The sequence below is a fragment of the Calypte anna genome, chromosome 5A, assembly GCF_003957555.1.
Source record: "Calypte anna isolate BGI_N300 chromosome 5A, bCalAnn1_v1.p, whole genome shotgun sequence".
Taxonomy (NCBI): domain Eukaryota; kingdom Metazoa; phylum Chordata; class Aves; order Apodiformes; family Trochilidae; genus Calypte; species Calypte anna.
The window spans coordinates 10,304,829-10,321,461 of NC_044251.1; the positions used below are offsets into that span (position 1 = coordinate 10,304,829).

General features: G+C 41.0%; 1 protein-coding gene across 2 annotated transcripts in view; it reads right to left on the reverse strand.

Annotated features, from left to right (window-relative positions):
* Positions 1–889: 889 nt before the first annotated feature.
* ZFYVE26 (zinc finger FYVE-type containing 26) overlaps positions 890–16,633 on the reverse strand; it is a 51,207-nt gene continuing 35,463 nt past the window's right edge. Inside the window, exons 31-42 of one of the 2 annotated variants that reach the window (XM_030451965.1) lie at positions 15,392–15,513; positions 15,081–15,301; positions 14,243–14,390; positions 12,302–12,511; positions 11,260–11,475; positions 9,008–9,205; positions 8,523–8,725; positions 7,273–7,414; positions 6,712–6,771; positions 5,239–5,421; positions 4,379–4,423; positions 890–3,333 (exon numbers count right to left, since the gene is read on the reverse strand). In XM_030451965.1, the coding sequence (XP_030307825.1) occupies positions 3,124–3,333; positions 4,379–4,423; positions 5,239–5,421; positions 6,712–6,771; positions 7,273–7,414; positions 8,523–8,725; positions 9,008–9,205; positions 11,260–11,475; positions 12,302–12,511; positions 14,243–14,390; positions 15,081–15,301; positions 15,392–15,513 (1,958 nt within the window). In that variant the 3' untranslated portion in view covers positions 890–3,123. The remainder of the gene's footprint in view (positions 3,334–4,378; positions 4,424–5,238; positions 5,422–6,711; positions 6,772–7,272; positions 7,415–8,522; positions 8,726–9,007; positions 9,206–11,259; positions 11,476–12,301; positions 12,512–14,242; positions 14,391–15,080; positions 15,302–15,391; positions 15,514–16,633) is intronic. The other variant, XM_030451966.1, reaches the window with a different exon arrangement.

The following is a 16,633-nucleotide window of genomic DNA, read 5'->3' on the forward strand; positions in this document are numbered from 1 at the left end:
GAGCATGACACTGTGACAAACTGCCAGTTTTGGGAAACAAATGCTGATTTTATGATTAACTCTTGCTGCCTGGATGCTACCTATGCAGATCAGTCCTGTGCTACCTCTGAGCAATACTAAATAAACCATTTTCAATCACTTTACTTGGTGTTACTGTTACCTGCAGCTGCCTTACAAATGAAGAGAACATAGTCTGGTGAATATTTTAAAGTCCTTTTGTGTTTGTCACTATTTTTGTTTTCCTCTTTATGCTTCATGTTGAATGTGAAGCTAAATCCACAACTCCAGTGAAGCAGGAGAATGCCACCCAACACTGCAGGCTTAGCTTGCTTTCTCTGCCAGTCTCTGATCTTGGAAGTGGCTCTGAGGAGCAACAGAAATCATTTTTTTAAAAAGCAGGAAGTGTCTCGGCTGAAATATTTTGCCCTTGCAGGTCAATGCTCTTGAAGAAGTCTGATTGTAGAATTTAATGTAAGGGATACACCTACACATCACCATAGGCACACATCCACCCTTTTTTGACCTTGGACAAGTCATTTATACCCCCTCCTAGATTCATCTGTAAAATGAGGGAACTAAAGCTCATTTAGCTGTCTCAAAGGGAGGCTTGTAAGGGAGAGTTAGATTAACTTGCAAAGCTCTCCAAAGAGGATTACTGGTCTGTGAGAGTCACTGTATGAGGCTGAGCTAGCTACTGGGAGGTATTCCAAAGATGTGATATTCCAATTGATCTGAATGTCAGGGGCACTGTAGAAAAGAGATTTTGCATGACAGAACAATTTTCCCCTTCTAATTACTCTGTTATGCATAGTAATTATCCAAAAGCAAAATACAGACCTAAAAAGAGATCCCCAGTTATGCAAAGATAAAAAGCAGAGGAGATACTTCAACAGTCATAATACTTTATTATCTTTTTTTTCTTTATCATTGTAAACAAACCTTGGTCATTATATAGGTAAGATCTTTTTAATTGGCAGTGCTCAATCCCTTTTTGATGCTCAAAATGGAAAGCCCCTTGATAATTACACTACTTGTGACACAAGGCAGTTAGTCAGGATCCAAATTTCAGTTTTGCTGGTAAGAGAAAGATCCCTACAATTCCAGGTTAAGAACATCAGATCACAACAAATGCTATATAAAGTGCATTAGGTACAGTGCAAAGAGGTCAGGAAGAAAGGCAGGTACAGAACTGACTGTCTGTGAGGCAAACTCCACTCTGTGCTAGTGCAGCTATAGGAGCTTGAGCAGGAAAATAGGTATCACAGGAATGCATGTCTGGATAGCCACACACAGGATAACCTCTGCCCCCTAGGAATTACAGATTTGTTAATGACAGAGGACATGGACAGTGTCACATTTTAGGATTAGCCCACCGGTTGTAATCTGATGGAAAGCTAGGTCAGTCTGGCTGAGAAAACAAAAGCATCTTTCATTAGTACTGCTCACTAATGAGATAATGCAAATCTGCAGTCAGGAGATTCTGAAAGCTGAATGTGGTCATTTCTGACCACTTTGCTCTGAGACATTTCCAGCCCTGCTCTAATGGGCACAGCACCTCTAAGAGAGGTGTTTGTGTCAGTGGGGCACTGCCCATGAAACACTAAAGGAGAGGGATCAAGTCCCTTCCAGTACCGTGGGAGTCTGTTCTGTTACTACAGTGAGGTTGGGGTTGGTGCCAAGCACTTATTTGACAGTCTCAATCATTTTATGTACTCAACTATTTAGTTTTTACACTTCAGAAAACCTGTTGTTTCATTTGAAGTAAACAACTTTGTAACAAAAAAGGGAACTGGTTTTCCTACCTCTTGTTCTGAAATTAATGTAAATGGCAAATGCAAACTCTTGTGGAGAGCCATGTTTTGTTCTGTTTCTTTTTGAAGCTCCTACTACTGTCTACCATTCTTCTGCCCATTTCTCATGTCCCAGTGATAGCTGAAGAGAAGCAGCTGCTTTTTTTTTCAGCACTCCTGAACACAGCCATTACTAAAGATTCCTGTTTTTTTCACAAAACTGAGTTAACCTGACACTTCCAGAGAAAAGCCTACGTAGTCTATACTATAGACTATGTACAGTTAATAAAAATATAGTGGGGTTTTCTAGTGTACCTGACAAGGTACTTTGATAAAAACCAAATAAATCCCTGTCTGTCAGGGACACAGACCACCTGATTAATTTTACCACACCTTGTTCTATCCATATTTTCTGCTACACCTGATGGAAAACTCCAGAAGTTTACTAGCAACTACTTAGTGATAAAGCTGCATCACAAGAATTGGATATTACCATATCAAAGAAAGAGGTATGTGAGTTTTCAACTACTTTAGAGGATTATTTTCCCTTTGTACTCCACTGACAGGATAGGCCCTTTATAACTTTTAACATCCATCTAGTAAGGGCTCAAGTGCTGTATGTATGGCACACATCAGACAGAGTGACTGGTAAGTGGAAACCTGTGATGAAGAATCAGTTTAGTTTCAAATGAACTAAAGAAATTGGGCACCTTGTACTAGTGGGTCAGGGGAAGAAGGAGGGAGAGAAGATGGTAGTAATGGTTTGTAGAGAGGCTTTACAAAAATCTCTGCATTTCAGTCTTCATGAAAGATCTCTCCAATCTTGAAAATGTTTACAGGAAGCCCATAACCACAAGAAGTTCTCTGGGCTACATTGAGTTGGTGAATTTTTTCTGTTCTCTCTATGCTCGCTATACAGGTTTTGTTGATTAGAAACAAAAACCATACAATGAAGTTCAGTGCCTTAAAAAAAAACCAAACAAAACAACCAAACCTCAGCCAAAAAAACCCAGCCTCAAAACCTCCCAAGCCAGAAACAGAAGCGACCTCTTCCATAAACCTAAATTCTTGCTTGTTCAGTTTGAAACTGCCCCCACCCCCCAACCAAAAAGATAGCCAAAAAACACCCTGAGGTAGTGACTATTTGTCAAAATACAGGACTGGCACTTGTAATTTAGTTCCCTTCCTTTCACCAGAGACACATTAGCAGCATCCATTTGCCACCAACACCAGCCAAGAGGCTTCCCTTTTACCAAGAGATAGTGGAACCACACACCTTCTGATGCTCTTGAAGTTTTCCCTCTTCTGCATGATGGTGGATGGCAATTACTTATTACTTTCTAGTGCCCTGGGGAAGTCGATTTCTCATCTTGGGCTGGTGCACTGAGAGCCACTGGGCACAGATGGCCTTCACAATGTCATCTCCACTGCCCTCAGCCAGCTGCCGCACGTGCTGGACGAGCTGCACTGCTCTGCTCTTCTCTTGCCTCACAGAGACCAGGTAGGCAGAACGTAACTTGTTGCACATCACATAGGCCTGGATCTGAAGCAGAAGAGGCAGTCAGAACTTGGTTAGAAACCTGCAAGCTGAAGCAAGGATTCATTGCAAATGCCTGGGGGAGAGGTGTGTTGTACAAAGCAGCAGCAGCAGCAGCACATTATGGCACACAGCAGATCCCAATGTAGAAGATGGACAGACAGCTGGATTTTATTATCTCATGTGGAAACTCCTTTACTGTATCCCCATAAAATCAGCATCAGGAATCCTATCTTGTGCATTAATCTGCCATATCCTCAGAACAGAGTCTAAACCAGTTTCTTCCATTGCTAGTTCTAGAACTGCTCACATCTTTCAGTGATGGCTCTTACATAGGGGCAGAATGAAAAGCCCATTTTTCAGTCTACATACAACACTGAGTTTGCCAGTTGGAACAGGATGGAGGACAGTCACAAATCTTAATGTGTTATCCTCTGCTATGCCACTGGGATCTACAACAATCCACAAACACTGAGCCTATATATGAGCCTCTTCATCTATAAACATCCATCTACACTTCACATATCTATGTGTGACTCTCCAGTCCCTTGGCTAGCTGGTAAGAAAGCTGCAAAGAAACCAAGAACTTTAGGTCTCAATTCCTCAAAAGAAAAAAAAAAAAAGTATCTCAAAATTGCAGTTAACTCTTGATCACAACAGAAATAGTATAACCCTAAAACAATAAACTGAAATGGTAATCTTGGAGGTGTGTTGATCCCCATTAACTGTCTGCCACTATGAGAAACTTACATCTCCCTGTGTGAAAAGTTGGATAATGAACCCAGTAAACTCACCAGTGCACTTCTCTGAAATACTTTTCTTCCCACTGTAACAAACACCCAGCCCTCACACTTGAGGACTGTCAATCAGTACCCTCATGTCACATCTCTACAGTCACAAACACCACAGCCTTGAGGAATTCACTGTCATTTCTACAGTCTAGGAAGCGGCCTTCAAAACTAAAGCTTAAGTGAGGATGAGAGAGGAGATGGTGAAAGAGAGCACACATCCTGCAGACCAAGACTGGGCCCTTTACTGTACTTTCACTTACCTTGTTCTCATCACTGTCCATATCCTGAATCAGATTATCAAGATCCTGTATCCAGAGAAGAAAAAAAGGTGTGATTGTAGTTTGCAAACCTTTACCCCACCAAGGAGCAAACACTCTTGCCTAGAGGAAGTGCTGCAGAGATTACAGCTGGATGGTTACACAGTCCCAACTGTGAGTGCTACAGATGTAAAAAATGCACAGTCCAGTTCTTCCCTTTACCACAGCCTCTCCTGCCTCCTGTGTCTGTGGGGTATCCCTAGAGAATGCTATGAGCCTGGGAGACCCCCATGGACATGGCTCATGTTGCTTGAAATGAATTTGTAGGTTCTCCTCACCCCAGCAGGAGTCATCCCTGTGGCCCACCCTGACCCAAGGGGTGGACTGCATCTCCTAGCCTGACTAGTAGAACTTCACAGAGGACATCATCTTCCTTCAATGGGATGGAAAAGACACTAGGGTAGGCAAAAGAAATCCTGAAAGGGTTTCCTATGGAGGCAGGAAGTTTCCACCTCAACACATCCACTGTGTAGCCAGGGAACCCCCATTAAATGGAACACCTCCCATCCCAGTCTGGAGCATTTGGCAGGATCCTGTGAAGCAAAGGTTCCTTCCCATCATGGGTACTCACTTGGGAAGTGTAGGATGGGACCATGCTACAGCTGGTTACTGTTTCCTCTCAAAGTAACTTGCATAAGGCAAACCACACACTCCCACCTTTAAGCAATGCATGTAGTACAGAGCCAGAAGATAGGAAGGACTCACTAAGAGAGCAGCAGCAGCACCACAAGACGGTTTCCCTGTAGTCTGTATTTTATATACCCACTTTACTTCAAATAGGACACAATGCAGGACAGAATTACCTCAGAAGGAATATTCTTGAACTCATTTAGACAGTTTAGGATAATGTTATCCCCATCATTTTTTGCTGCAACTCCAGACTCATTGACACACTTGAGGAGCTGCCGGATCTCACTGTATTTCTGCTGCTTCACCAGCTGCTTGGCCACTTTGCTGTACACTTCTGTAGCCTCCAGCTGGAAGTCCTAAAGGTAGATGGAATACCAGAGCAACATGTTCAGTGTCCTCTGCAGGGAGTATATACATACAACTGAGACAATCTCTTGTCAGGACAAAATATCACACCGTGCTCCTAAGCAGTCAAGACTGCTTTGTGGGCTTCTGATTCTTCCAGCCACCACTGCTCAGGGCTGGCTTAAAGGTTTTCTACAATCAGACTAGCACAATTAAATTTTGCTCAAGAACAAAAGCACTGTTACCACCTCCTTTTCAGGGTGGTAAAACATCAGCTTTATTTCCTCTGGCAAAAGTTCTTTCCAAGGTCCCTCCCCACTTCCCCATCACTTTTGCAAGCTCCCACTATATTCCTCCAGACACCCCACCAGCAGCAACGTTATGTATCCCAAGAAACAGGAGGCAACTGACCATACACCTCCCATATGAAGGAACATATTTTAAAAGTTGTGGACTGATCCTGGCAAGAATAAGGCAAGGAAAAAAAAAAAAAAAAGGAAGGGAATAGAAGTCATGCCAAGCAGTCAATTTTTTCTGGGAGGTAGTGACTGCTGTTACAGTAGGAAGTGCTATTTTTCTAAAGCTCTGCATCTCACTACCAACAGGCATTCTGCTCTGCACATCATGACCTGAAAGAAGCAGCAAGGCCTGTCATATCCACCAACACTCTTTCAGGGTGCCACCTCTGTCCAGAAGTGGCCCTGCTACAACTTCTGTCCTCCACAGGAGGCAACTGCAAACTATGCTGTTTGAAACAACATCATTTAGCAGCTTCTAATATATAGATGAGAAACACACAGAAATGTTTGGAGGTTCATGAACTATGCTGACTGATAAGAGCCACAGCTTCTATCCAGACAGGAGGAAGGAGAGGTCCTCAGAGGGAGTTTCCTGTTAATCAGCTTTGCTCTACCATCCAGAGATAGTCCTGGCCCTTATCTGTTCACTGTGGCTTTGCAAACTGCAGAGACGAGACACCAAGTTAGAGCTCTCTACTACATTCTGTGATTGTGGTGTGCCAGAGTTAAGTCACTGCCTGAGGTGCACAGCAAAGGAAAAGTTGTACTTAATTCCTCTGTAGAAATTACTATCAAATTGTTCTACTAAAGCAGCATCCTAACTTTCTTACCGAGCTTCCTCCAAATACCTGGACATTTAAGACTTGAAAATAGTGACTTTTTCTCAGAAGAGGTTTTTCTTTTTGAGGATAATTTGAAAAAAGAGCCTTGCTTTAACATTTGTTGCTTGCAGGAGCTACTTTTGTAATGTTAGTCCTTGTTATATATAAAGTTTTTTCATACCTGAAGGACTCTAAATGCAATCCCAAACCCTTCTTCAATGTTTTTCCCTTCCAGTATGACCTGAAAACAGAGGCATAAACAAGTTTTGGCAAACACATTCCTTTTTAATTGCATACAGTTAAGTAACAATGCATTTCCACATTTTGCCCAGAGGCTAAAAGACAATGCATTACTTCAACACAAAACAGCTCCACCCTAACAAGTAAATTCAGAAAAAAAAAATGAATGCCACAAGCTACACATGGAGCTGAGCTGAAGTTAAGAAGGGTTAGAATAATAGTGATGTTTGCCTTGCTTAAAAACATAACATTATCTAGCCAAAAGGCACATTAACTATTTGTATTTGGGATCCTCTGCCTCTGAAAGTTGGAACTTTGAGGAGAGAAACACCAAATTCTACTTAGAGGAAAACCATGAGTTTTTAATAAATGTAGGCTACATACAGGCACAAGTAACCTGCCCATGAAAAAAAAGCCTCCTCCAACTATCAAATGTTTCAACATGTATATTAAGTTATGCTATTTCAAACACAGTTCTATTTTTGTCAGCAATAATAAGTACCTTGCAAGCAACATCCATTTTCATGTTATTGTTTCCAAACAGTGTGGGCAAGGAGGAACCTGTCATTTGAGAGGTTCCTGAGCTTTCACATCGATGCAGAAACTTTGTTACTTCCATCTGCAGATCTACTGTATTGATGTGTCTAGAGAGAAGAAAAATTCTGATTTTATTTTGAAATAAAGCATCCACTATTATTTGTGTGAGCTTACTAATTTCTTCAACACATTTCAAAATCATACGTATTTCTGAATAATAATTGTTCAGTTATTTTGACTTTATCTTGTCTGCAGCCAACTCTGCAGCAATGTGGCATTTTCAGATCTGTGCAGTTAATGTACATCACAAGCTGATGGTGAGCACTTGTTCACATTATTTTAAAGAGGGAGGAGAGGGAGGAGAGGGAGGAGAGGGAGGAGAGGGAGGAGAGGGAGGAGAGGGAGGAGAGGGAGGAGAGGGAGGAGAGGGAGGAGAGGGAGGAGAGGGAGGAGAGGAGGAGAGGGGAGGAGAGGGGAGGAGAGGGAGGAGAGGGAGGAGAGGGAGGAGAGGGAGGAGAGGGAGGAGAGGGAGGAGGGGGAGGAGAGGGGAGGAGAGGGAGGAGAGGGAGGAGAGGGAGGAGAGGGAGGAGAGGGAGGAGAGGGAGGAGAGGGAGGAGAGGGAGGAGAGGGAGGAGAGGGAGGAGAGGGAGGAGAGGGGAGGAGAGGGAGGAGAGGGAGGAGAGGGAGGAGAGGGAGGAGAGGGAGGAGAGGGAGGAGAGGGAGGAGAGGGAGGAGAGGGGGAGAGGAGGAGAGGAGGAAAGGGAGGAGAGGGAGGGAGGAGGAGAGGAGAGAAGGCCAACTAAGGAAACCGAGATATTAAAGATAAATTTGTATTTCAGCTTTTGAATATAGAGATTCAGTTATGTCTGGTACCTATAACTTGTGCATGTTGTGAATTAACCCTGGTAGGCAACTAAGCACCACAAAGCTGATTGCTCTGTGGAGAGTAAAAGAAGAGTAAAAGCAAGTAAACTTGTCGATTGATAAATAGCTGTTCATGCACTGTAGGGTTTTTGGGTTTTACATTAATGGAAGGCAGATGACACATAGGCTGATATATTTAGTAGAAACAATTGCTCATCTTCTGGGTTGGGTTGCTGGGGCAAAAGGTAATAGGAGACCTTTCCACATATAAACACAACCACTAGGGAAAAAAAAAAAAGGCAAAAGCCTGGATTTCCCTTTTCTATAATTTAGCTTCTAATTTATACATACCTCGAAACATCTGTAGCAGACATTTTCTTCCGAAAAGTGAATGCCATTTTTTTCCTTCCTGAACTTCTTGAGACCTCCTGCAGGTAGACTTTGAGGTGGTCCTTGATCTTTAGAAGCCATGTCTGTTTACCTCCCAGCTCAGTGTAAGACTTGGCTCCATGAGTGAAAAATCTAATGCAGGTCATGGCAGCACGGACGTGATCCTAGAAGAAATACACAAGGATGGACCACAGAAAGTTACCTCCTGTAATCCTTGTCTGCTCATGCAATGCAGGCAATGGTTTCTATTCTTTAAAGGAGTAGTTGAGCTACTGCAATGCACCAGACCCACAGCAAATCCTTCAGGCCTTCCTATCTGTTCTTCTGGACTGGAAAGCAGCAAAAATATGCTTGCCCATCATGCAGATTTGTATCAAAATAAGTCAACAAAAGCCTAACAGTATTCAACATTTCACTGGAAGATGTGACACTGACCATCATCTTACCTTCATGAACTGTTGCAGCTCATACAGAATATGGTAGTAGTTCCTTCTCTGCAAGTATTTGCAAGCTGCAATCAAGTAGACCCCCCAGCTCTCCAGTCCTGGATCAATGGTTTCCAGCAAGTTCTCCAACATATGTAGTTTTCCACTTTCATAACTTGGAATGAAGATGCCTTCAATGAATATTTCTGATGGGGATTCCTACACAAACATCAGTAAGGTAGCTTGAAGCAAAGCCACTGTGGCTTGTTGATTTCCTTATATAACATAAACGAATCTCAAGTGACAGAAATCAAGGTCATTAAGTATAAGTTTAGTTTAGGCTGGAAGAGATCTCTGGAGGTGATCTGGTTCAAATGCCCACTCAAAAGACGGCTCCCACATTAGGTCATGATGCTCTGGGCTTGTCCAGCCTCTCTGGGCCCTAGATCCTGTATCTAAAGGTGCTCACTGCAAAAAAACCCTTTTCCTTATATCCAATTGGAATTTCTCGTACTCCAAGCTGTGTTCACTGTCTCTTCACCTTTTACTGTGCATATTTTGAGATAAACCTGGCTCTTGTCTTCCCTACGGTCACACACTTGGTAGCTGAAAACAGCACAGAGATTTCTTTTTGCCTTCTCTTAGAGGTAGAAAACCCTAACTCTATTATTCTCCTCATATATCATGTGCTTCAGGCCCCTAATCAATTTGGTAGCCTTCCACTAGACTTGCTCCACACTGACAAAGTCTGTTTTGCATTAGGCAACCCCAAACTGGGCTCAGTAGTTCAGCTGAAACCTCACAAGTAGTGAGCTGAGGGGGATATTCACCTCCCTTGATTTTCTGACTGTGGTCTTGCAAACACAGCCTCCCATATTACTGTTATTACAGAAAGAAGCATGTGTGCCAGCATGGTCTGCATCATCATTTTAAAGTCATAATTTTAAAGACACACTCTTTTAATTGTTTTCAAAATCCCACAGTAAGATGCAAGCCTCAAAATTTGTACACATAAAATGTTTCCAAACAAGCAACTGAAAAATGTTTAGTTACAATCCTAGTACCTTACAGTGTTAAGGTAACAAACCCCCCCCCTCTGTAGTTTGTGTGACCACTACCAGTCTCCTTGTCCAAAAATCTGCATATCAAGTTCTGTGTCCAGAGCGTTTTCAACATTTGCTACTAAACCAGTGCCATTGTTTCAATGACATTGAAAAAATACACAACTTTTCTTTAAAGGTAAATTTAAACTGATATAAAGGACACATTTGAAAAGCAAATTTAATATGCGAGTATCAGCTTAGAATGGTTGGTGATATAATGAAGACAACTTAATTTCCTATTAGTAAGCCCAGAAGCAGACTAAAGAAAATGGAATTTGGTGTTTCAATTTGCACATTCACAGTAAAAATTATTCCAGTAATTAAAAAAACCCACAAAACAGCTTATCAAACACAAGCACAGAAACTTGAAAAAGAATACAACCCCCACACACACTTAACAGCTTTCAAGCTGGCGAGATGGAATGGGTTCATGTCTCCTCCATACCCTCTAGGCAGCATCCTCAATAAATTTAGTGAGAACCTTGCTGGAAAAAATTTCTAGGTTCAATTGTCATTTAGCATCCACAGAACTGTTATCTGTAGACATTCCCAAGACCTCCCACATTATGTAGTTTTTCTAAGGCAGAGCCTGAAAAGTTTGTTTCTCTTGGTTTCTGTCCACCAAGACATGATCCTGCATCCCCCTGTAGTCAGGGAATTGCTACAGAAGTGCAAGTGCAGGTATCTGATTAAAAAAAGAAAAACAAAAAAAGGTACCAAGAGACAGAGTAAAGTATCTACTGTCATTGGTGTGTTGGAATTCAAACCTTTCCTCGCCTCTTCTGAACTGTGCAACATCAGTTTCAGATTTTCATCTTTGAAGAAAAAAAGGAACATGCTGTTGAGGCAGAGGTTCTGCCAAAATCCTAGAACAACAACCCCTGCCACACACACACTTTTCTACTCTCTAGAAGCCACTGTTTCAACACAATGGGAAAGAGAGATTAAAAACAGATGTAAAGATCAAGCTTATATTATTTTCTCATGTCACTGAATTCTTGTCAGTCACCAGACAGCTCATATAACAACACTTAGCACCCCAGAAAACTCCTGTGCAAAAAACCCACCCACAATGCTGCATGATGCTCATTATCATCTTCAACTGTCCTTGCAGTCCTCTCAGATGCTTCTCAAATTCTCATTTAAGTGATAAAAAATTAGTTTACTCACCTTATTTAACAAGTGAAGGAGTGCTTCTCTCATACAGTCATGCCTCATGTAAAAGCTTATTATGGCTAGATTAGTGCCATAACTATGTAAATAGAACAAGCACTCTTGATAGTAGCTGTTGTGTTGAACCTTCCCCTCACACATCATTTCCAGAGACAGACTTCTTGTTCTCAGCATTGCTTCAAGTTCCCTCAATGTGGCAAAGTAATCATCATCCTGCCATAGACACAAAGAATCAATAATAGGTGATAAGAGGAAAACTTCCTTTTCAGTGAGATCTTGTCACTGAGCCTTGAAGCATTTCTATTATTTTTTAAAAACGGATATTTCTTTAGAGGGGTGAAAAATGGTTTGCATAAACACTAGATTGGAACCCTGCTTTCATCAGTAGTGTTGACAGTTGCTGTAGCAAGCATGGCTGTTCCAGGGACAGACAGGAGGCTTATCTAAACACAATTTCACTGTCAGCAGCTACTTCAATAGCTTAGTAGTACATGTTTGAGAAGAATAAAAAAGCCTGTTTGGACTAAGAGGTCTTTTATCATTAGGATTCTGCAGTTACTTTGTACTAAAAGTAATTTTTTTGGTTCCTAATCAGAACCTCCAGAGCTAATACCAAACCATGTAATACTGCTTTCTGACAAGAAAAGAAGAGAGGGATGGCACTTCTAAATTCTCCTTTGAACTCCTGCAAAGCTATCATAGTTTCAGTAGAAAAATTGCGTCAACACAGCATTGCAATATATTGTTGAGATTCAGTTTACTTTAATCAGACCACAACAGTAACATGTTAATCCAGTGGAACTGTATCTCCACTAAGTATGCCCCAATTAGGACAAAGTCCTGACATCTGGTTCTCAGCCACCAATTCACTGCAATGAAACAACTAACAAATTTCTCAAGAATATTCACTTTGCAATATGCAATCATAAAGCAAGAGGGATAAAAAACTAACATGAGATACTGTAACATACGTTGCTGTAAAACGTATATTAAAACATTATTACTTGGCTTTATAGCCTACAGAACAGAAGACTCTTACTGCAATGAGGATGGGCTTCACTGTGGACTCCAGGTACTGTATCACCTCCTGGACGAGCCTTGAACCATGGTTCAGCTGGTTTAGATCCATTGGTGGCTTTAAACATCGGCTGAACTTCTCTCTTGCTGTACTTAAATTTCCAGCTTTAAGGCAAGCCATGCCCCACGCATGCCATGCTCCACCTGGATCCAACCCAGATTTTGTAGAAACCTAAATTCAAAATCTCTGTTAATACTGCAGCACAGTCCTGGTACAGAAAACAGGAAAACTGGCACAGAAAAACATGCAGTCTGCAACTGCGTATTTTACTTCCTAGAGCATATGTCCCATTAAAAACAAAACATGAAAGAAACCCATGCTGATTATTTCCATATGACTGGGAATGCCAACTATCAGAAGACCCACAATATCCAGATGTCAATGTATGATTGTACAAGTTTAAGCTATCACTTATCTGGGAAATTTCAGTCCAGCAGTTTTAAAATTCAGGACATTTTCACAACTCTGTTTCTAAAAGATTACTTTTACAGAGAAGACATTAATCAATTTGTGGTTTAAAAAACCAAACCGAACAACAAAAGAAGATGCTTCATGACCGTCCAGGAAATTGTTTATTTCCCTTAATTTTGCTGATTAAATTTATCCCTGATTTTCTTTAGTAGAGCAGCTGCCTTTAAACATGAATCATTTTTATGATCATCTATTCCTTCTGTTTATTACCCCTTAAAAATCCTAATCCTGTTTGTAGAATCATAATCCTGCTCTTAACAAACTTGCAATGCCATAAAATAGAGGCTTATGAAATCCTGGGAGCAGATGGAAAAAAAGATGATGATAAACTGGGTCTAGGACAACGTGCTGCCCCCACCTGGCTGCTGCCAACTCACTACTGGGACATTTGGCTGGGCTTGTTCAGCCTGGTAACCAGACCTCATGGGGCAGGCTGCTCTGCTCACCCTGCTCTGAGCTTTGTAAGGAAACTGAATGTATGGGGGAATTAATGTGCATGGGTCACATAGTTTTTAACGGGAAAAATTAACGACTCCAAATGTTGAGTTATGTTCCAAAACTAAAGAAATGCAATTAAAAATCATCAAAACTCAAATTTTAAAAGTGATGTTCAGGACCACAACCTGAGACAGTACATTTGACCGTGCTGCCTGAAATCATTATTAATTTTTTGTTTTCTCATGTTTGACTAAGTCACCTTTATTTCACTGTTAATTTTTCCTGCTAGAATCTGTGCGACTCACACACTTGAATTCTCCTAAACACACACAGTTTCCTTGCAAAGCTCAGAGCAGGCCGAGCAGAGCAGCCTGCCCCACGAGGTCTGTTCAGGTCACAAAAGGAGCTCTGGCTGCTGGGTGACAGCCAAATGTCCCAGCAGCCAGCTGGCAGTATAGAAAATCCAGCATTCAGTTTGCTGTGGTCAGCTGAGGGGAGGGATAGAGGGGCACCTTTCCCCCCTCCCATTAAACCATACTAAACCAGCTCTGACAGACAGATTTGACACCATTGTTGCTTTCCAAGTAAATGCTTGGCAAGGTGCCACACTAATGTGGGTGTTGCAAATGAAATCAAACCTACAAGCTTCAGATGAAGTCCTGCCACCAAGGATCTCTCATCCCCTTCTATGGGATGCAGGATTCCTCCATTTAATTACTTTCTTGCAGTTAGTCCATTCTAATTTTAATTGTACTGAAAAGCAAATTTCTCTCTTCCTTTAAGCAGCCTACTTCACAAGTTTTCCTTCTCACAAATGTTTTTTCCAGTATTCAGAAAATTATTACTTCCTTGTTTAAAAACTTAAAGCCCAGATTGTAATTGTTTACATATTGTCCATTTCACACATCATGTCCATCTTAACTCAGGAAGGAGAAAACCAAAAGCCACTGTGGGAGCATTATTAGCACTGTCATCCCTCCACACTGTCATTACCTCTATAGCTAGTTGATAGTACTCTGCTTCCAGAAGCTGATTTCTTAATCTTGTTACTGCTGCAGGAAGAAGAATCTGATCCAAAGATGGTATTGGGTGGTAGGCAGCAGCAACCAAAATATTCAACACATCTACTTTGCTGATATAGCTAAGAGAAAACAAAGAGGTTAAACAAATACACACACTTTCACTATTATCAAGCACTTGTAACTTCAAGTTAAAGACAACTCTTCCACCAGTTGCTCCTAATCACCAGCAAATCAGATTTCTCTATCCATCATTCTATCCTACTCAGACTGTTTTTACTGGGATTTTTACCAAGTTCAGAGGAACACTGGCAGGTGTTAATTGCAGACACTAGCTATATGTTACCAAATCAAAATAGTGCTGATGAAATTTATACATTACACCTGCCACCTCAAGTTCTGCCATGCAAAACTTGAGGGAAGCACAAAAAAATTAATCCTCAGGAATGCAGGTTTAATATCCTATACAGAAATATAGATAGAAAGCAGATACACAGTATCAGCAGGAAAATATTTATCCCAGTCTTTGTGAATTACATCTCCCTACTCTCAGAACTTTCTCAGTAATTATGTACTCATAATATTGACTGCGTAATACATAATATTATATTAATATATCAAATATATTAATATTCAAGTCATAGTTGAATTTCTACTATTTGAACTCTTACTTTATTCTTACATTACAAGCTTATCCTCTTGTTAAAAATGTCCAGAGTACAACCACAAAGCAAACTTCCCACCCCTCAGTAAAAAAGAATAATGGTCTCAACAATACCTCAATACATCCTAATGAGTATTTGATAAATCACCTGTCACAGAGAGCTAGATCCTGGCTCCTTCCAGCTTTTACAAACATCATTTTGGCACTGAAGAGCAATTGTTTCATGATGTCCATAAGGAGACCAGCATCCACCTCAGGGTTAGTAAGCCCTTGGGACAACTTGCAGCAGTGCTCTATGAGCTGGTGGCCACACACTATGCTGTCACTGTGCAGGCTAAGGATGGCAATACACAAGGAAGAACTGGGAGCCTGAAAAATTGAGGAAAGACAGACAAACATGGGTATCTGAGGTAGCTCTCCAGGGAACTGCTTATTCTGGACTCTTTCCCCAGACCTCACCTGCTCATAATAAAATTCACTGCGTACAATTTCATTCTCCTCTTCATTCAGGGAAAAAATCCACTCAAGCTCAGCTGCCTTGGGTATTCGCACAACTGTGGAATATTCATTGTTAGAAGTTTCTGTGGCCAAAAAAACCCAAACCATCACTAGGAAGAATCATTGTAGAAGAAGTAACAAACCTGGCTAAGAACTCATAATGCAGACTATTCCTACAGCCTCATAAAACAGCCATCTGCAAGCCTCTCATTCTGTGAGTTCCTGGCAGTATCACCACGTGCCCAGCACAGAATACAGAAAACATTTCCATCCCTCCACAGGCTGCCAAGCTCTACCTAAACTTACTGCCACTGTTATCAACACCCTGTCACCAAAAACTGGCTCCAGTAACACACCTTCAAATGATTATCTGACTCTTATACTACTGGAAATCAAGCATAGCAAACTCCCCTCTTTAGCTATTAAATTTTTCTGAGCAGGAGGAAAGAGGAAATATGAGGGTTGTGAGTTATAGCTGAGAAGGGAAACTAAAGAACCAGTTATAAAGTAAGGGTAAACAGACTTAGACGTGTCTTCTTTTTAAAATTCAGGTTATTTGAATATATAGTCCAATAGCTCTAAGACAAAAGATGGTGAGAATGGGAGCTAACACCTTATGTTGAGTTTTCATATAAAATAGTACTGCAGAAAACTGGAGTTTTGATCAAATGATTTTTAAAAATGTAATTTCTATGAAAAGTCTTTCTTTCCTCCAAATTAAGGAAGTTTCTGTTTTGAAATTAGTAATCCAGAACAGCTACAAATCAAATGTTGTCTGTCACCAGAGCACAAATGAAGATGCCCGAGCCCTGTGATGCTGAAGTGTGTAATTGCAATTGCTGGCAGAAAACCAACAGCCAATCTCACAATGCTAAGAAATGGAGAATCATGTTAATTTGCTGCTCTTTCCTTTGATCAACATCTCACTCTCTCTGGAAAAACTTAATCAAAAAAAGCCTCAAAATTCATTGTTCTAGATTTCACAGAGGGTTATTACAGTGCTTCAAAAAATGTGGTAAGCTTTCTTCACAGTCTCAGAGCATTGAAAAATTACAATAAGACATTTTCTTAAATCTGAGGACTTCGATAGTACTTTTATTCACTCCTATTGAATAAACTACACAAACCTAGTGATATCTATCAATGTTGAAAGCAAAGAGAAAGATCTAACCAGAAGCAGCAGCTCAGAAACTGCATTTCAGC